This window comes from Bos indicus x Bos taurus, chromosome 7 (assembly GCF_003369695.1).
Source record: "Bos indicus x Bos taurus breed Angus x Brahman F1 hybrid chromosome 7, Bos_hybrid_MaternalHap_v2.0, whole genome shotgun sequence".
In the NCBI taxonomy this organism is placed as follows: Eukaryota; Metazoa; Chordata; class Mammalia; order Artiodactyla; family Bovidae; genus Bos; species Bos indicus x Bos taurus.
Genome location: NC_040082.1, coordinates 2,169,860 through 2,190,903, shown reverse-complemented (window position 1 = coordinate 2,190,903; position 21,044 = coordinate 2,169,860). Strand labels below are relative to the sequence as shown.

Genomic DNA, 21,044 nt, shown 5'->3' with positions numbered 1-21,044 from the left:
ACTGGCCTTAAATAATACCAAAATTAAACATCATATACAGTACACAAGGAATCCAGAGGGGAAAATATGAAGTCCTCAATCTACAGTAACCAACACAGACTTTGCTTACCTGCTGGCTCTTTTTCAATGTACTGTGACATATATGGCAGTTTCCGTGTGCCCAGTTCAGTGGAATTATGGATGTGATTTAGTTTTTACTCACACAATGGATAAGCTGCAGAAGATTCCTACAAAGAAACCACAGATTAAATACAACATTAATAAAGCAGAAGCACAAAACAAAATGCCAAAACTAACACTTCTAGTGAAGTTCTTAACTTGCCCATAACAACACAATAATATATACTGGATTTGATAAGGCAATCAAAAAAATCTCAAAACTATGAAGATGGCTATTTGAAAACATTTAGTATCCTCTCAGAAAACCTTGCCTTAAGTACATATCATCCTTAAGAAAGACAATGATGATAATACATGAATAATTTATAAGTACATAAGCAAATATGTTGGAGAAGGCAATGGCACCCCACTCCAGTACTCTTGCCTGGAAAATCCCATGGACGGAGGAGCCTGGTGGGCTGCAGTCCGTGGGGTCGCTAGGAGACAGACACGACTGAGTGACTTCACTTTGACTTTTCACTTTCATGCATTGGAGGAGGAAATGGCAACCCACTCCAGTGTTCTTGCCTGGAGAATCCCATGGACAGAGGAGTCTGGTGGGCTGCTGTCTATGGGGTCGCACAGAGTCGGACACGACTGAAGCGACTTAGCAGCAGCAGCAGCAAGCAAATATATTAGAAGTGTGGATTGGGGTATGTGACCAAACTTATGTTATATAGTACTTTGGGCATCTAATACAAACTATGCTATCTTTGCTTCTCCATCAAACACTAAAGTTCCCTTAGCTCTGCCACTGTTAAAAGAAGTCAACCCTAAGAACACAAACTTCATTTAAAAATGTATAATGGCTTATGACAATAAGTGTAAAAAATGATAAATTGACTATTAGAATAGTCAACTGACCAGATATTTTAATGCCAAAGAAGAAACTATTCTAAATCAGGAAAACAAAATTTACCATGTAACATATAAAAACTTCATGTTTTCAAATTAATCCATTTATTTAGTATTTTAAAAGTTACAACCTGTGCTTTTTTTTTAAAGTTTGGCAAGAGCTTAATTCTTTATTTCAACACCTTAACACCTGAGCTACTGCTAACTGCCCACCACCAACTTAAAGTTATTAGAAGATGACAGCTCTGAAAATTAGTTTCAATCTGTATGCTATCTGTCTAGCCATACAGCTAGCTATAAATTAACACATATAAAAGTATACATACACATTCTCCATATAAATTATACCCCAGCAATAGGCTGTGTACTGCTCTAATATTGCTGAATCAAGTCAGATTGTTAACAATACCTAAAAGGGAAAGGAATATCAAACAATAATCCTGCCATACTGGCAAAAATACAAACTGATTAATACTGTTTTAATAACAAAAATAATCTGCAATAACTTGCATCTTCACAGATTCACACTACAATACATGGCAGACTTAAAGGATGGCCATGGATTTAAGTTCATGGATATTTTATCCAAAGCCTTTCCTTTGAAATAAGGCAATATTCCGGGCACTATTTTCAGTGCTGAAGATATAAAAATGAACAAAATAGACAAATACTCCTGCCATCTTAAGCCCTCCTAAAATTGTAGTACGGGGTACAGATACTAGACAAAACAAACAAGAAATAAATGTTAGACCGTACACGTGCGTGTGCGCGCTCAGGCGCTCAGTGGTGTCAGTCTTCTTGTGACCCCATGGACTTGGAGCCCACTAGGCTCCTCTGTCCATGGGACTTTTTCAGGCAAGAACACTGGAGTAGGCCACCATTTCCTCGTCCAGGGAGATCTTTCCCATCCAGGGATTGAACCTGTGTCTCCTGCATTGGCAGGCAGATTCCTTACCACTGAGCCACTTGGGAAGCCCACAGACAACATCCATGGAGCAAAACGGAGCAGGGACTCAAGAACTGCTAGGAGTATGTGGTTTAAAACAGCATAGTTAGGGAAGGCTTCACCAAGAAGGGATCATTGGGCAAATACCCGTGAGAGAGGGATCCCCATGTGTGGGAAAGAACATCCTCAGCAGTATAAAAGGAGACTCTGAAGTGAAGATTCCCAGAAGTGACCATGGCAAGAAGGTCTGGGGTGGAATGAGCAAGAAAGTAACAGATGAGGTCAGAAAGTAAATTATGGATGGGGGAGTGAAATGTAACTGATCACATAAGTCTTTACAAGGTAAGACCACAAAGTCAAAGTGAAAGTCACTCAGTCATGTCTGACTGTTTGCAACCCCATGGACTGTTCATGGAGTACTCCAGGCCAGAATATTGGAGTGGGTAGCCCTTCCCTTCTCCAGGGGATCTTCCCAACCCAGGAATTGAACTGGGGTCTCCTGCATTGCAGGCAGATTCTTTACCAGCTGAGCTACCAGGGAAGCCCAATATAAGAAATGTAGGTGTTATTCTTAGTGAGATGGAAAACCACCAAATAGTTCTCAGAGGAGACATTACCTAACTTGTTTTAAAAGGAACACTCTGGCTACTGTGTTTAGACTGAAGGGGAACAGGGTCAAAGGTAGGAGACTGGTTAGAAAGCTATGAAAATACTGACACGAGATCACAGTGGTTTGGACCAGGGTAAAAATAGAGGCAGTGAGAATTTACCAGATTGTGGATATATTTTGAAAGCAGAGGCAACAAAATTTTCTGATATAGGTTATGAAGTAAGGTCAGAATCTGAGGTTGATTCCTAAGTTTTACAGCCCAGGCAACTAGAAAAACAGACAGGCCATTACCTGATGTAGGAAATTTGTGGAAGAAGCAGGTTTGGAGAAAGTACACTTAGTTTACTTCTGGATGTGTCAAATCTGAGGTATCTACTAGATATCCAAGTAGAAATGTTAAATAAGAGGCTGGAGTTGACTGGAGAATTCTGAACTGCCAGTATAATTTGGGAGTTATCAGGATATAGATTAATATTCAAAAAGGGTTTGTTAGAGATGGCCCCTAAAATTAAGAGGTCAGGGGAAAAGAAGTACCCGGAAAACTAACCAACCAGTGAGAGAGGCAGGTGAGAGAACAAAAAAACTCTAGGAGTGTGGATGCCAATGAATAAAGCACTTCAGACCAGAGAACTGATCCACTGGGCCAAACTGCTGCTACAAGAAAAGCGTGGCGAGGATCTGTAACTGACCCCAGACCGAGCCACAGGGAAGGTCACTGGAGCTCTTGACAATGGCGTCTTTGGTAGAACGCTGAACACAGAAGCCGCGTCAAAGCATGCCGTTGAGAGAGAGAAGTGCTAAGAGTACAGAAATCATTAAAAGCTCCCTGTTTCTTAATCATACTTTTTTTCAACATAAATCCATTTCTTTCTAAAAGATTGTTTTTGGAGCCCTCCAACTGCCTGATAGAAACTAAGTCTGCTTGCTTTCAAGACCCGACTACTTCTGGGCTATCTTCTGGTTGGGTTTGAGTTAGGTCCCCTGATTTGAAACCCACGTTCTCTCCTCTTTACCTTGTTTCAGGAACAGGGGTGTGTTCCTTTTGTCTTTATTAGTAGATTCTCAAGTAATTGTTTTAGCAATTTTATGTAAGTAGGTAAAAGTTGAGTCTTTGCATATCAAAATATTTCCTCTTTCCATCACACTCTTGACTTCTGTTCAAAACAAAATCATTTTTCCAACCTCTAAAGGGCACTGCTTTCTAAGAGGCCCATGTTGCTGTTAAGAAACTGCCCTGTCAGTTTATTTCTCATTCTTTTGTAAGTAAAGCAATTTTTCTTTATGGAATAACTAGGATCTTCTCTCAAGAAATGGTATTCTATATTTCACAAGGACCTTCTTTGGCCATTTAAAAAATTTCTATCACATAGCATAGTAGGGTTGCTTTAAAGACTTACATAAAATTTTCTCATTTTTTTTTCTTTCCTTATTTTCTCTGTATTTGGCCCACAGAGTTTAATTCTTTGTCTCTAAACTTTTCTTTCTCATTTTCAATGTACAAAATGATAGATTTCATGTACTTTTATATTTCTGGCTTTCTAATATTCTCTACAATAATTTTTCAGATTTCTTGTGTTTCTTGTTCCCTGCTTCTTCTATCATCATTGTCATTTTCAATAGTGGTTCTTGTCTTACAAATAAAATGTAAACTTGAATCTCTCTGTGGATATCAATTATCTCTATTTTATCTAGGCCAGCTGTTTAGATAAGTCCTGCTGCTGTTGCTAAGTCACTTCAGTCATGTCCGACTCTGTGCAACCCCACAGACAGCAGCCCACCAGGCTCCCCCGTCCCTGGGATTCTCCAGGCAAGAACACTGGAGTGGGTTGCCATTGCCTTCTCCAATGCATGAAAGTGAAAAGTGAAAGGGAAGTCACTCAATCATGTCCGACTCACCGACCCCATGGACTGAAGCCTACCAGGCTCCTCCATCCATGGGATTCTCCAGGCAAGAGTAATGGAGTGGGTTGCCATTTCCTTCTCCAATGCATGAAAGTGAAAAGTGAAAGGGAAGTCACTCAGTCGCGACCCCATGGACTGCAGCCCACCAGGCTCCTCCATCCATGGGATTTTCCAGGCAAGAGTACTGGAGTGGGTTGCCGTTGCCTTCTCCCATAGATAAGTCCTACAACAGGGCTACTCATTCCTATCTCTGAAGTATGAAAGAGAAAAGAAAACAGAACAGAAGATGAACAATAAAAACCATAGTTATACGTCAAGATTAAAACAATTAATTCATCAGTGGCAGATTTGTATGTAAAGTTTATTGGGAACATTTGGTCTCTCCAGTTTTCTCTAAAGAAATGTTTCCTTTGCTAGTACTATTCATCTAATAATAACATATGATTCCTCTCTACTTGTGACAATCATTCATTTCAAATTCTTAAGAGTGCTCACATACTTCTTCCTAATTGCAAAAACAAAAAAAACTATACAAATGTGCTGTTGTCTAAGAATTAAAGGAATTAATCAGGGAAGTATTAATTCTAGATCTTCCAATTATTGACTTAGGTGTCATCATTTTACCCCTTAACTAGGATAATATGCCAGCAGTTCTAGATAGGTAATGGGAACAATCTTCAAAAGAATACAAGGGAAAGCCTGAATATGGGCTCTACCCTCCCACGGCAGAGCTGAAAGAGTGAATTTAAAGACAAAGGCCTTGCTTTAAGTGTGTTATGTCTATTAAATGAACTGTGTCGGTATACTAACATAATGATGCATATTTAAACAGCTGTCAATGAAGGGATGAATGAATGCATGACAATCCCCTTTCTCTGATGGAAATACGGAAATATAGTTAGAAGAGACTAAGACTTGGGAATACTTAGATTCAAGTTTCAACTCACACACATTAAGTGAAAGCTAGTAGTAGAAGTAATTCAGAAAACTAAAAATCTAAAATAGTAATAAAGCAACAGACTTCAGCACACAGAATAATGCGTGCTCATACCTAAATGACCACAATACCCACTGACGTTGAACACACACACCAAGCTACACCGTGAACCGCCTTCAGGATCAGTTCTCCTCTGCATGGCAACTCCACTCCTGCACATGGCAACTCTGTCCAGAATCCCATGGACAGAGAAGCCTGAAAGGCTATAGTCCATGGGGTCAGAAAGAGCCGGACACAAATGAAGTGACTTGGCATGCATGCATGCACGCACACACCAGAGTAGTCAACTAATACTCCAGCCTGTATAATATTCAAAGTTCACATTTATTACTATTATTTTTGTAATGTAGGCTACTCATTTGTGCAATATCACCATACCTGTTAGAATAATGTAGTGGTTTTACAGCGTGTCCACAAATCCTCTGATACTTCTTAAAAAAGCAGAACCTAATTTGTTCCCATTAAGTGTGGGCTATACTCAGTAACTTGTTTCTAATGAAGACAAAGTGATAGAAGTGACTATGTGATGTTCAAGACTCAGGCCCAAGATACTGTGGCTTCCTCCTCACTCTCTCGGCTCACACTCTCTCAGAGAAGCTGGCTGCTGTACCGTAAGATCACTCAGTAGTCCTACAGAATGGCCCATGTGATGAGGAACTGGCAGTTTCTGCCAAAAGGCAGAAGAAACCAAGGTCTTCTGGAAATAGCCATGAGAATAAACCATCTAGGAAGCAGATTCTTCAGCCTCATTCAAGGCTTTTTATGACTGCAGCTCCATCTTGATTGTAACCCTCATGAGGCCTTGAGCCAAAACCATCCAGTCAGTCTGTTCCTGAGTGTCTGACCCACAGAAACTATGATATAATACACATCCTGAGCTGCCAGGTCTATTACTGCACAAAACTATCCTGTATTAGATAATAAATACAACCAATTTAAATTACCTGTGTTTAGATTCTGAAGTTATGCGTCCATCTACCACCATAAAGATTCTCTAATACCAGCTCACAAAAGTGCATTTTCTCCCTGTAAGAGACCTACTTATTCTCAACCTGGGAGGCACCATGTTGGGGATGACAGTGTAAAATGAATTACATGCGTCATTCGCTTGTTGACAATGTCTGCACTGCTGCTTAGCACCTACGCTCTGCATTTTTTCATGTGTCTGATAGCCATCTGTATGTCTTCTTTGGAAAAACATCTACTTAGTATTTGCTATTGAGTTGCATGAATTATTTATACATTTTGAATATTAACCCCTTATCGAATACATGATTTGCAAATATTTTCTCCTATTCAATAGATTGCCTAGAAATAATCTACTTTAAAAGTGTCCTTTTAGAAACAAAAAAGTTAATTAAGGGGGTGGGCAAAATGGGTGAAGGGGGTCACGTATATGGTAATGAACGGTAACTAGACTTTTGGTCATGATCACTTTGAGAAATGACTCTCTGCGACCCCATGAACCGAAGCCCACCCGGCTCCTCTGTCCATGGGATTCTCCAGACAATACTGGAGTGGGTTGCCATGCCCTCCTCCAGGAGACCTTCCCAACCTAGGGATCGAATCCAGGTCTCCCTCATTACAGGCAGATTCTTTACCGTCTGAGCCACCACGGAAGCCCATTCATTAGACTGCCTAGAAATAATCTACTTTTAAAGTGTCCTTTTAGAAACAGAAAAGCTAATTAAGGGGCTAGGCACAAGGGGTGAAAGGGGTCAAGTAAATGATGATGAATGGTAACCAGACTTCTGGTGATGATCACTTTGTAATGAACACAAATGTTGAATCACAATGTTGAACACCTAAAGCTCAGATAACATTATATATTAAAAAAAAAAAAAAGAACAAAACAAACAATAGTTCAGAAACAAATACAGCTTGATCCAACTATTTTAAGGGGGGGAAGTCTTAATTACTCTTCCAAGCTCACTGAAATATTTATTTTGTATTCTCCCATATTTAGCTTTACATATATCAAAGTGCCCTAGAAATGGCTTTTAAAATTTCTCTTAAAACAAACTTTTATAATTACCTAGCCCATATTTCCTTTCAGTAAAATAATTTTTTAGTCACACAAAGCTTTGTAATTATTACCACACTTAAGCTATAAATTCAAAAATAAAAACTCCATGACAAAATAGGTTTATGACAAACGCTGACAAATGCCACCAGAAAGCAGCTTCATATATGCTGGAACCAATTACATTTAAACCTAGCTTCCTAACATTACCTCATCCTTCCATTTTCAGTGGCTAAGGCAAAGTAAATATCCCAAGAGATTACTAAAGAATCCACTATTAGCAACTTAAGCTTATACTTTAATTATGTCTGACACTTATATATTATTTTTAATGTATCTCTAGATTTTTCATGTTTTCTATCAACAAGCACAAATGATTGCTTATATGTATTTACAACTGCAAAATATTCAGTACATCTAACTAGTATACACACAATAAATGAGGAGTAAAGTGGTATTAATTCCATATATCACTAAGCAACTGGAAATATTACTACAACTAATTGTAGTAAATCAAGCAACCAACCACAGACTTAAAGCTACAGGCTGCTACACAAGAGATCAAATTGCCAACATATGCTGGATCATAGAAAAAGCAAGGAATTCCACAAAAAGATGTACTTCTGCTTCGTTGATTAGGCTAAAGGTTTTAACTGTGTGGATCACAACAAATTGTGGAAAATTCTTAATGAGATGGGAATACCAGACCACATTACCTGCCTCCTAAGAAACCTGTATGCAGGACAAGAAGCAATAGTCAGAACTGAACAAGGACAATGAACTGGTTCAAAATTCGTAAAGAAGTATATCAAAGCTGTATACTGTCACTCTGCTCATTTAACATATTTGCAGAGTACATCGTGTGAAATGCCCGGCTAGATGAAGCACAAGCTGGAATCAAGACTGTGGGAAGAAATGTCAATAACCTCAGATATGCAGATGACACCACCCTTATGGCAGAAAGCAAAGAGGAACTAAAAAGCCTCTTGATGAAGGTGAAAAAAAAGAGACTGAAAAAGCTGGCTTAAAACTCAACATTCAGAAAACTAAGATCTTGGCATCCGGTCCCATCACTTCACGGCAAATAGATGGGGAAAATGTAGAAACAGTCTCAGATTTCATTTTCTTGATCTCCAAAGTCACTGCAGATGGTGACTGCAGCCACCAAATTAAAAGACACTTGCTTTTTGGAAGAAAAGTTATGACAAACCTAGACAGTGTATTAAAAAGCAGAGACATCACTTTGCTGACAAAGGTCTGTATAGTTAAAGCTATGGTTTTTCTAGTAGTCCACGTATGGATGTGAGACTTGGACCATAAAGAAGGCTGAGCACCAAAGAATTCACGCTTTTCAACTGTGGTGCTGGAGAAGACTCTTGAGAGTAGCTTGGACAACAGGGAGATCAAACCAGTCAATTCTAAAGGAAATCAACCCTGAATATTCATTAGAAGGAATGGTGCTGAAGTTGAAGCTCCAATACTTTGGCCACCTGATGAGAAAAGCTGACTCATTGGGAAAGACCCTGATGCTGGCAAAGACTGAGGGTAAGAGGACAAGGGATGAAGAATGAAATGGACAGGAGTTTGACTTGATGGACATGAGTTTGAGCAAACTCAGGGAGATAGTAAAGGACAGGGAAGCTTGGCGTGCTACAGTCCATGGGCTAGCAAAAGTCAGACATGACTAAGTGAATGACCACCACCACCATCACAAGAAAACTTCCAAGGTATGATTAGCAAACTCTGCAAATGAACAACTTTAGAAACGATAATAATACCTAAATCAGAGAGAAATTTTAAGGGACAGCTGTTAAAACTTCTGAGATGAAACGGGTTTGTTATCCCTAGTAACAAGAGATAAGACAGAAGGCTATACTTGATTATCTACTACTCTTCCCTTACCTATTACTCTTCTCTTAACTGCTACTCTTCTCTGAAGATAGTTTTGCAAACTATTGTAAAAAAGGAACAATAAGTTGAGCACTGGTACAGTGAAAATTACATTACAAAATGTAACTCAAACATAACACAAAAAACTATTTTCAAATTCTGTTCTGGCAAAGCTTGTATCTCACCAAGTTTTTATAAACTTCTCATTCTGTTAAAGAAAAGTCTTGTAAAAAAAGATTTTTTAAGACTATCAATAGCAATCTTTGAGGAAAGAAGTGAAATACAACTCTCAACACACTAGAACAATAATTTCTGTGGTTTACCTTAAAGTATAATTGGCTGAGGCAGGAGAAGATTAGAGTCAAAGAAAAGCGAGATGAAAGAATAAAATATTAATTCATTTAAAAGAGATGAAGAATATTCCTCAAATTTACCTCTCATTTAGATAGGAAGATCTCTGATTCAAGTGTCACAAATAAGAAGATTTCTGCTCAACCGACCCTCCTTCGAGATACACAAATTAATCAGCTTTAAGCAGAAAAGTTGGGAAGAACTAACATAACATTGTAAATGAACTACACCTCAATTAAAAAAAAAAAGCTGTAGAGATTTATTTTCATGTCAATAAACCAGAAAAAGGAAAAACCAGGGTACAGAAAACAAAGAAAATAAAAAATTCAATGTTATGCATACCAAAAGGTAACAAATGTCATTTGATGCTAAAAAACACAAAATATGCTCAGAATAATGTATCTGTGATAGATCCTGAGATGTGTGCACTATCAAAAAAAAAAAAGAGAAACATGAGTGAAGGTTGAGGAGATATAAAAAACCTAGCAAGGCAAAATGCTGAAGCAAGATGGTATGTACATGGGGGTTCCTTGTACTCTACAGACATGTTTGGAAATTTCCATGAAAACTTTGACATTATTTCCCTTTTCTTTGCAATCATTTATTGAAGAATTGTTCACATACAAAACTCTTAAGCATACATTACAATCCAAATAATTTTTACATATATATCTAGCTACTCACCTAAATAAAAATTATTTATCATCACTTCAGAGGGTTTTCTCTCATCCCTGCTAAGACACTGACTCCTCTCAACCCAAAGGCAACCACTCTCCTGACTTCCATTACCCCAGTTAAGTTTTTCAGATTTTAAACTTCCTCGAAGTGGAATCATACATCATAAACTCTTCTATGTCTATTTACTTTTGTTTGACACAATGTTTCTGAGATTCATTCACGCTGTTATAAACATCTTTGTATGGACTTTTTTTTTTCAACTTTTCTTGAGTATCCATGACCTGGAATTACTGGTAACAGTACAGAGGTACGTTTGGCTATAACAGATCCTGACGGCTTGGTAAGGCGGCTGAAACGACTTACATTCCCACCAGCAATATGTAAGAGTGTTGTTTCATATCCTTGGCAACACTTGATATTGATTCATATCCTTGGCAACACCTGATATTGTCAGTCTCTAATTTCAGCCATTTGGTGGGGGTGTGATGGGATGGTGCCTCATTGTGACATTCCCTGATGAGTAATAATGTAGAGTACCTTTACCTACGCACACTGACCTTTTGGATATCTTCTGTGAAGAACCTGCCTGCTTTCTTGCAAATTTTAAAAAGTGTGTTGCTTGCCTTTTTCTATTTTTAAGAGTTATACTTTCTGGATACAAGTCTTTCACCAGATTTACTTAATGTGAGTATATTCTTGTAGTCTGTGGCTTGCCTGTTCTCTTTAATGACATCTTCATGAATAGAAATTCATAACTTAGTGTAGTCTAATTTACCAACTTTGTTTTATTTAAGAAATTTTTGTCTAATCCAAGGTGATGAAGACATTCTAGGTTTGCTTCTAGAACCTTGATAATTCTAGGTGATACAGATCCAACTCATATGAATACAGTATCAGGCAGAAATCAAGGTTCATTTCCCCCAAATATTCAGTATCCAACTTACCTAACACAGTTTATTAAACATGTTTCTTAGCTTCACTGGAGCTTTTGTCACGATCCAAGACACTACATATGTGAGGGTTCCACTTCTAGACACTCACAGTCCTCCACTGGTCTTTTTGTCCATCTTGTTCAAATATAATACTATTTTAATTACTCTAACTTTATACCAAGTCTTGAGACATTTACATTTTGATATAAATTTTGCAATCCATTTCATCATGATTTTTAAATTCTGGGATTTTAAGTGAAATCATATTGAACCTATAGCTCAACTTGGAGGAAACTGACATTTTAACAATAGTGAGTTCCTATTATATAAAGATGAAGTATTTCTCCACATACTTAGGTATTTTAAAATGTCTCCCAGCACTGTTTTATAATTTTCAGTGTAGAAGTTTTGCCAAAGTTTTTATTAGATTTATTCTTAGGTATCTTACATATTCTGATGCTTTGCTAAAAGTACTTTTCTAATTTTATTTTATACTTTTTGGTTGCTAGTACACCACTTACATTTTTGCAAGTTGTCTTTGTACCCTTGTATCTTTTTAAATTCACATATTCTAAAACTTTACTGGCAAACACTTTAAAATTTTTTTTCCATTTTTTTTTAATTAACCTTTTCTAACCTGAGGGCACTGGTTAGGATTCCAATGTAGTTAAATAGAGAAAAAGATAGGGGACATGAAACAAGGTTTTTCACTGAGTATTGTATCCGCTGTAACATTTTGTTGTTGCTGATACTATACAGAAAATTAACACTGTTTTTCTTCTATTCCTAAATTGATAAGGATATGCAAACTGTATCAGTGAGAAAATGCTACTGGACAAGTAGCACTAATGAATTCTTCAATCTGTAAAGAAACATAGTATCCATGAAGTGCAATGAAGCAGAACACAATAAAACCTTAAGTATGCCTGTATATAGAGTGCTCTCAGAGCACTGCTTCAGTTGCACTCAACAAGCTCCGATGTAATCTTTTTGTTATTTTTCAGATAAAAAATGTTTTCTAATTTTCATCGTGACTTCATTTTGATTCATGGGCTATTTAAAATGTCTTGGTTAATTTTCAAACATTTGGAGCCTGCTGCTCCTGCTAAGTTGCTTCAGTCGTGTCTGACTCTGTACAACCTCATAGATGGCAGCCCGCCAGGCTCCTCCATCCCTGGGATTCTCCCAGCAAGAACACTGGAGTGGGTTGCCATTTCCTTCTCCAATGCATGCATGCATGCTAAGTCACTTCAGTTGTGCCCAACTCTGTGCGACCCCATGGACCTAGCTAGTTACTTTTATGTTGCTGTTGTTGTTCGGCCGCTTTTTACTTTTGTATTATGTGCGTCTTTAAAGTGTTTAATTGCTAAGTCATGTCCAACTCCTTCGCAACTCCATGGACTGTATGTAGCCTGCCAGGCTCCTCTGTCTAAGGGATTTCCCAGGCAAGACTGAATTGTAGTTAATTCCACAGGGTTCAAAGAACATGTACTATATAATTTCCATCCTGTGAAATTTGACGATACTTTTTAAGGACCACAATATTTTGACAAATGTCCCATATGTGCTTGAAAAGAAAAGCATAGCCTTCAGTTGTTAGATAAAATGTTCTATTAATGTCAATTATATCATGATGATTAATCATGTCATTCAAATTTCCTATTTCCTTACTGACATTTTCATATATTTGTTCTATCAGTTATACCATATGTATATTTAAAATCTCCAGTTATGAATGCATACCTATCTTTACTAATTATATTAACTTCTATATTCAGAGGCTATGTTATCAGATACACATACACTTAGGATTATTATATTGTCTTGATGAATTGACCTACTTATTATGGTATTTTCCTGTTTATTTCTTGTAATATTTCTTCCTTTATGTCTATTTTGAATAATATTATGACTAATGCAGGCATATCAGTTTACTTTTGGTGAGTACTTGCAAACAATACTTCAGTTCAGTCGCTCAGTCGTATCCGACTCTTTGCGACCCCATGAATCGCAGCACGCCAGGCCTCCCTGTCCATCATCAACTCCCGGAGCTCACTCAGACTCACATCCATCGAGTCAGTGATGCCATCCAGCCATCTCATCCTCTGTCGTCCCCTTCTCCTCCTGCCCCCAATCCCTCCCAGCATCAGAGTTTTTTCCAATGAGTCAACTCTTCGCATGAGGTGGCCAAAGTACTGGATACTTACTCAGTCTTTTTATCTTCATATTATGGGTGTCTTCAAAGTGTTTTTTTAAATAAATGCCTTTGAAAGTTTTTTAATCATGCAATCACTAATCAAAAAAAAGATAGAATAGCACTATCAATATCAGAAAAGTAGTCTGCAGAAGAAATATTACCAGAGATAAACAAGGATACTACATAATGATAAAGGGGTCAATTCACCAAGAAGATATAACACTCCTAAACAAATATGTACCTAAGAACAGAGATTCAAAATATATGAAGTAAAAACAGTTGGAAGATGAAGCAGAAATAGACAAATCCACAATTACACTTAAAGGCTTCAACTTTTCTTGCAATGACCAACAAAAACAAGTAGACAAAACCTCAGTAAGGAAAGAGAAAACCTAACAAGCATCACAAGTCAACTTGACCTAACAATTACAGAATATTTAATACAAATGATTAATTTAGTATTTAAAATGGAATGCAGACTTTATAGAATATCCTGCCCCAAAGCAGCATGACATACATTATTTTGAATTGCACAGACATTTACCAAGACTGACCATATTCTGATTTATAAAACTTCAAAGAAGTCAAACAAAATTATACAAAGTATGTTTTCCATCTACAATAAAATTAAGCATAGAAATCAGTTACAGAAAGAGATGGGCAAAAATCACCAAATGATTGGGAATTAAACAATATACATCTAAATAACCCATGGGTGAATGTGAAAGTCACAAAAGAAGTCAGAAAATATCAACATAAAAATATGTGAGACCATGTGATGTAGTACTTAGAAGGAAAAGAAGAAAGGTCTCAAATCAACAGCCTTTTAAGCTTACACCTGAAAAAACTGAGTGGATTTAAATCCAAAGCACTTAAGCAACAGTAAAGAGTTAAAGTCAGTGTAACTCAAAACTTTTTTTAAAGTAATAAAATAATAAGCTGGATCTTTAGAAAAGTTAACACAATTGATAAACCTGGAAATGAACTAATAAAGACAAGAGAGAGGTCACACTGACAACATCTGGAATAAAAGAAAAGACATCACTACGGATGCCATAGCTATTAAAGGACAATAAGATACAACTTCATGGCAATTAATAAAGAGACAAATTCCCTGAAATGCACAAACTACTAAAACTCATATATTAGGTGACTCACATAGTCAAAGACTGACAATGTTTTTAAGACAAAATTAGGATATCCTTACCATCCTATACTTATTAAGGTAACTAAATCCATCTCTGTTCAACAAAGAAACCTAGGCCCAGATAAGTTAGCTTGCAAACTCTGATAAACATTTATGAAAGAAATATCTAAAATTTTTCAGGAAATACAGAGGAAGAAACACTTAAGTCTATGAGACCAGCATTATCCTGGTACAAAAATATTACACAAAAAGGTATCTTTCATGGACACAGATACAAAAAAACACTCAACAAATATTAGCAAATCTAACCTACTAACTTATGAAAATGATAATACATCATAACCAAGTGAGGCATATCTAGAGAATGCAAGGTTGACTCAACATTTGAAAATAAATCAATGTAATTCATCTTAACACACCAAGGAAGATAAATCAGAAGATCATCTAAACAAATAACACTTAAAACATCTGAGCACACTCAATGTCCAATCATGATTAAAAAATTCTCATCTAAAAACAGAATGGGGACATCCTTAACTTGATTAAAGGATTATTTTACTTAACTATAACATGTAGTACATAATAAAACCTGATAAAAGGCCTTAGTGGCCTTACTAATCAAAGACTGAAAGATTTCTTTCCCTAGGATTACGAATAAGACAAAGATACCTGTTCTCACCACTCCTATTCAACATCATACTGGAGGTCCTAGTCGGGGCAATAAGGGGAAAAAAGGTACAGTGGAGGTGGCTACATACAAGTTGAAAACAAAAGAAACAAAAATGCTTTGTATTCACAAATGATGCGAACTTTCTACATGAGAAAATCCACAAGAATCCACAAAGGAAAAAAAGTTATTAGAACAGGTAAGTTTAGCAAGGTTGCAAGGTTCAAGATCAGTATACAAAATCAACTGTATTTCTACATACTGTCAGTGAACAACTGGACATGGAAACTTTGGAATATTATCATTTACAATATTATCAGAAGTGATGAAATACCTGGATATAAATCTGACAAGAGCAACAACTTCTGTATCTTGCAACCATAAAATATTAATGAAGGAAAATGAAGACCTTTGATTAAAACCAGAGATAGCTCATGTGCTTACACGATTATTCAATATTAAGATGTCAATTTTTATCAAATTGATCAATGTATTCAATGTAATATCCCGAGTATTTTTTGTAGAAACCAACAAGTTACTTCTAAAAAATTTTACAGAAAAGCAAAAGGAACTAAAATATCCAGGATGATTTTGGAAAATAAAGTTGAAGAACTTACACTATCTGATTTTAAAACTTATTATAAAGCAACAATTATCATGAATGACAAAGTGGCACTGGCAAAACGAAAGATAACAGAGATCAAGGGGATAGTCCAGAAACACACTCACATACATGGTCAAACTGACTTGACTAAGTGGTGCTGGAACTGGGAGCATAAACTTAATCCTTATTTCACACCATATACAAAAATAACTCAAAACAGACTGCTACCCCTCGACATAAAAACAGTAACATTTGAAGAAGAAAATGTAAGGGGAAATATGCCTGACTTTGTACTGAGCAAACTTAGAACACAGAAACACAAATTATAAAAGGAAAAATTGATGAAATGAATTTAATCAAAATTAAAAGCTCCTCTGGGCCAACTGAAAGGTAAGCTTCAGATTGCACTGAGTATGTATGCATCTGTCCGGGTCAAAGGACTTCTACAGAAAACTGTATAAAGAATTCCTCCAACTCAGTAAGACAAGCAACTCAGTGTTTAAAAACAGCAAAATATCTGAACACATACTTTAAAAGGAAGACATACAAATGATCCATAATAAATGATAAATTCTCAGCATCATTAGACATCACATAAATACAAATTTAAAATAGTGTCATATTACTACATACCCACAAGAAGGGCTAACATTAACTAAGTTTGATAAGAACATAGAGCAATTGGAACTGTAAAATGGGGGACAGTTTGACAGGTTCTTACAATTAAACATTCATTTACAATACAACTCAACAAATCCATTTATAAGTATTTAACCAAGAGAAAGGAAAATATATGTTCACACATTCATGAATGAATGTTCGTAGAGCTTTATTAATAAGAATCCCAAACTGGAGACAATCCAAATACCTATACATAGGTGAAATGGTCAATTATTGTGGTAAATCTATACACCATAAACTACTACTCAGCAACAAAAGCCATGAACCAGCTAAACATACAAACACACGGATTATCCTCAAAAACAACACAGTGAAAGAAAAAAACATGGACACAGAAGAATATACATTACATAATTTATTTATATAAAATTCTAGAACAAATGAAACCCATCTAGAGTGCGAAAAAGAGGACAAACTGTTTCCTAGAGCCGAGGGTAAAAGAGTGACTTACTGAAAAAGGGTAGAAGGTAAGTTTTGGGGATGAGAGAAATATTCAATATCTTGACTGTAGTAATGAAAATATTCTACTCTTGATTGTGGTAGTGGTGACATGACTGTATATACATCTGTCAAAACACACGGAGCCATACATTTTAAATCTATGTATTTTATTGTAAGTAAATTATCCTCAATAAAATTGATTCTGTAAAAAACAGCTCTTTTGGGAGAATACTAAGCAGGGAATACTGGTGATGCCCTATACAGATACTCAAAAGGTATCAAAAACATCAATAAAATTCAATACCCACTTATGATTTTTTAAAATATCATCAGAAGTTAAAAACAACAATAAAATCACTTGGAAAGTTAAGAATACAAGAAAATATTTTAACCTATTATACTCTCCATTTATCAGAAAGCTTCAGTAAACATCATAATTGATGCTAAAACATCAGATCCCCTTAAAGTCTAAAACACCACCAAGTTGTGAACTATCACTGCTATTATTTAACATTGTATAAAAATGTTACTAGCCAAAGTAATGAGAAAGAAATATGTATACCAGCCAAAGTAATGAGAAAGAAGTGAAAGTGTTAAGTCACTCAGTCCAGTCAGATTCTTTGTGACCCCAAGGACTGCAGCCCACCAGGCTCCCCTGTCCTTGGGGATTCTCCAGGCAAGAATACTGGAGTGGGTTGCCAGTCCCTTCTCCAGGGGATTGTCCCAACCCTGGGAACAAACCCGGTTCTCCTGCATTGCAGGCAGATTCTTTACGAGCTGAGCCACCAGGGAAGTCCTAATGTAATGAGGAAAACACAAAATTATAAAATTTAAAAGCCACAAAACTGTGAATATTTGCAGATAATCAGTTGTGGTTAGATACATGATAAGCAGAAAAAAATTCAAAAGCTTTGGTATAACTGGGGGGTGAGAAATAAATGTTACTTAAAGTTTCTATCCACCAGAGCTACCAAGATGGAATGCCATAGAGTTTTATGGAATAAAATTATAAAACTTTCCTTAAGCAAGATGTGAATTAAGAGACATGCTATACATATCTATCAGAGGGGAGAGATTCAGTATCACAAAGTACAATATGCTCCATATTAATCTAAAATTTCAATATAACCTCACTCAAAACACCTAAAGGATCTTTTATCTAATTTGCAAGTTGAGTCTAAAGTTCATTTGTAGAATGCATAAGATTAACTTGGAAAAGAGTACTAAGTAGGGAGAAATTTAATAGGTTATCAAAACTTAAATGCATACTGTTTTTAATCTAGCAATTCAATTTCTAGGAATACATGCTCCAGAAATAATCACATAAAGAGGAAGTTTACTGAACAGCTGACTCTCAGAACGAAGGCAGAACTAGAAGGGGAAGTGGGAGATGCACTTTTCACCTTAGTCCTTCCATGCTGTTTGAAGTTCTAAAATTTAAGAAAATTTAAAGGATATTAATAAAAACAAGTAACTGTAAAACTTGGCTTCAAATAAAGCATTATTTGTGATTAGAAAAAGAAACTAACTTAAATGTCTTTCTGTAAGGGAACAGTTAAGTAAATTACAGCCCATTGAAATTATTTAAATATTTAGCTTTTAAAAAGTACCAAGGGGACTTATAATTTACAAGGAAAGATGGCCAAGATACATAATTTGGCGAAAAAAGCAAGTGATATATCAAGGTGTTTAGTGTATTCCCACCAAACTCTCCCAACTTTACATGTATGCATATGTGTTTAAAAGTGTACGTTAGAAGACGTACAGTATTGTTAACTCTAGACACAGGAACGAGACTGGAGGATAAAAAGGAATGTTCACATTGTAGTTAATGGTTCATTTTCTGTATTGCTGAAATTTTACATCTAGTTTGCATGTTTGTAACTGAATTTTAAAAATTAAAATTTCATATAAAATAATAAATTCCAGAAGACATGGGGGGAAAAGTCCAAACGTTCGTTAAAAATCTTTTAAATGTTTATCTTCGTGTTTATTTACACACTCTGCAAATGATCTATGCTGCTGCTAAGTCGCTCCAGTCGTGTCCGACTCTGTGCGACCCTGTAGACGGCAGCCCACCAGGCTCCCCCGTCCCTGGGATTCTCCAGGCAAGAACACTGGAGTGGGTTGCCATTTCCTCCTCCAATGCATGAAAGTGAAAAGTGAAAGTGAAGTCGCTCAGTCGTGTCCGACTCTTCGCGACCCCATGGACTGCAGCCCACCAGGCTCCTCCGTCCGTGGGAGTTTCCAGGCAAGAGTACTGGAGTGGGGTGCCACTGCCTTGGGGCTGCCAATGTAAATAAATTTAACTTACCAAACAAGTCATGATTAAAAAGATTATATTAGGCCTTTAAAAAAACAACTTTCCCGGAAGCAGCCGACTCAACGCAGTGCCTATGCGTCTGTTAGAAAAAAAAAGAGGAAAAAAAAAAAAAGGCCCGGAGAGAGGAGTCTTCTCAACAGCTCTTCCTCGCAGTCAAGAAGGCTGCCCCTCTCCCGTTCGCCTCGGTCCGAGCGGCGCTCAGGCCCTGGACGCGCGCAGAGCCGCTGACGAGCCGTCACCGCCGGGCCGGGCCGGGGCCGGGGCCAGCCCTGACCCGCCGCGCTGACGGGGGAGCGGGGCTGCTTTCGGGGCGCGTGACGGCCGCGGCCTGGGCGGAGGTCTGCGCGCCCGAGCCTCGGGGACGACCGCGGGGCAGGGGACGACGGCCACGGCGGCTTTCGGGGGCGCGGAGCTGCCGCAGGCCCGCGGCGTCCGACGGCTCGGCTCTAACGGGGTGCCTGACCGGGGTGGGGGGTCTCCAAGGGTGAGCGAGGGTCTCCACACGGGGTGGGGGGGGGCTCCACACGCGGTGAATGAATGAGGGACTGTGTGGGATGAGCGGGGGTCTCCACACGGGGTGACTGAATGGGGTGAGCGGGGTTAACAGGGGTCTCCACACGGGGTGCGTGAGCGGGGTGACGGGGGTCTCCACACCGGGTGCCGGGGGCGCGGGGGGCGGTGAGCGCGCCGGGGGAGACGCTCTCCTCACACAGCCGCGCTGACGGAGAAAGGCAGCGCTCGCGGGCCCAGCCGCCAAGGGCAGCGAGGGGGAGCGGCCTGCGGAGGCCCCGCGGCCGCCGCTGGAGGAACGGGCCCAGGCGGCGAAGACGGCCTCTCCCAGCCAGCGACCCCACCCACCATGGCCGGCGCGGCGGGCCGCGGACGGGCCCCGCTCGAGGGCCGGGACGGAGAGACGCCGGCGGCGGAGGCGGCAGCTTCCCGGCCGTGACCCTCGCACACCAGACACCGGGACCAGCCTCATTTAAAGGAAAGGAAAGCAATCCCCTCACCGAGCTGAGAAGCGGCTCCGGAGCGAGGACGGCGCTCGGTCCTCCACCCGCCGCCGCCGCCGCCTTCTTCTCCGCCTCCGACTCCTCCCCCGCCCAACGCGCAGGAGCCGGCGGCGGCGGAAACACGGACGGCGGCGGCGCGCCCCGCCCCTTGCGCCGCGGCGCAGGCGAGGGCGGGGAGCGCGCAAGCCCCGCCCCCAAAGCGGGCTCGACCAATAGGCTTAATAGACCGCTGCGGGGGTAAGCCTCCTGCCCAATCGGAACCTGAGGAGTGGGCGCGCGTCAGTAGTTGGGACGTGGCGGAGAAGGGGAAAACACTTGTCCTGTCTTTGCGCCCCGCTCCCCTGTTTCGGCAAGGGGGAGCCTCACCGATTGGCCCTACAGCGGAAGGACAAATCCCACCCCCGCCAAGCCCCGCCCCCTTTCCCTGCAGCACTGCGACGTTTGAGGGGGCGGGGCGCCGGGCCGGGCCGGGCCCGCAAGGCCTTCAGTGGGTTGAGCCGGGAGACAAGGGCGGGGTCTCAGGGGAAGGGACGCCGTGCGGAGATCTGGAGGACTGGCGCAGTTAGGCTTTGAGAAATGAAGGCGCAGCACGCGAGACGGAGGTGTCAAAATGAATCCTCAGTCAGTC

The 21,044-nt window shown here is 39.2% G+C and overlaps 1 protein-coding gene across 1 annotated transcript in view; it reads right to left on the bottom strand.

Annotated features, from left to right (window-relative positions):
• Positions 1-20,517, bottom strand: part of PJA2 (praja ring finger ubiquitin ligase 2) — a 72,703-nt gene extending 52,186 nt beyond the window's left edge. Inside the window, exons 1-2 of the mRNA XM_027545472.1 lie at positions 20,414-20,517; positions 110-227 (exon numbers count right to left, since the gene is read on the bottom strand). Of these exons, the coding sequence (XP_027401273.1) occupies positions 110-140 (31 nt within the window). The 5' untranslated portion in view covers positions 141-227; positions 20,414-20,517. The remainder of the gene's footprint in view (positions 1-109; positions 228-20,413) is intronic.
• Positions 20,518-21,044: the final 527 nt, after the last annotated feature.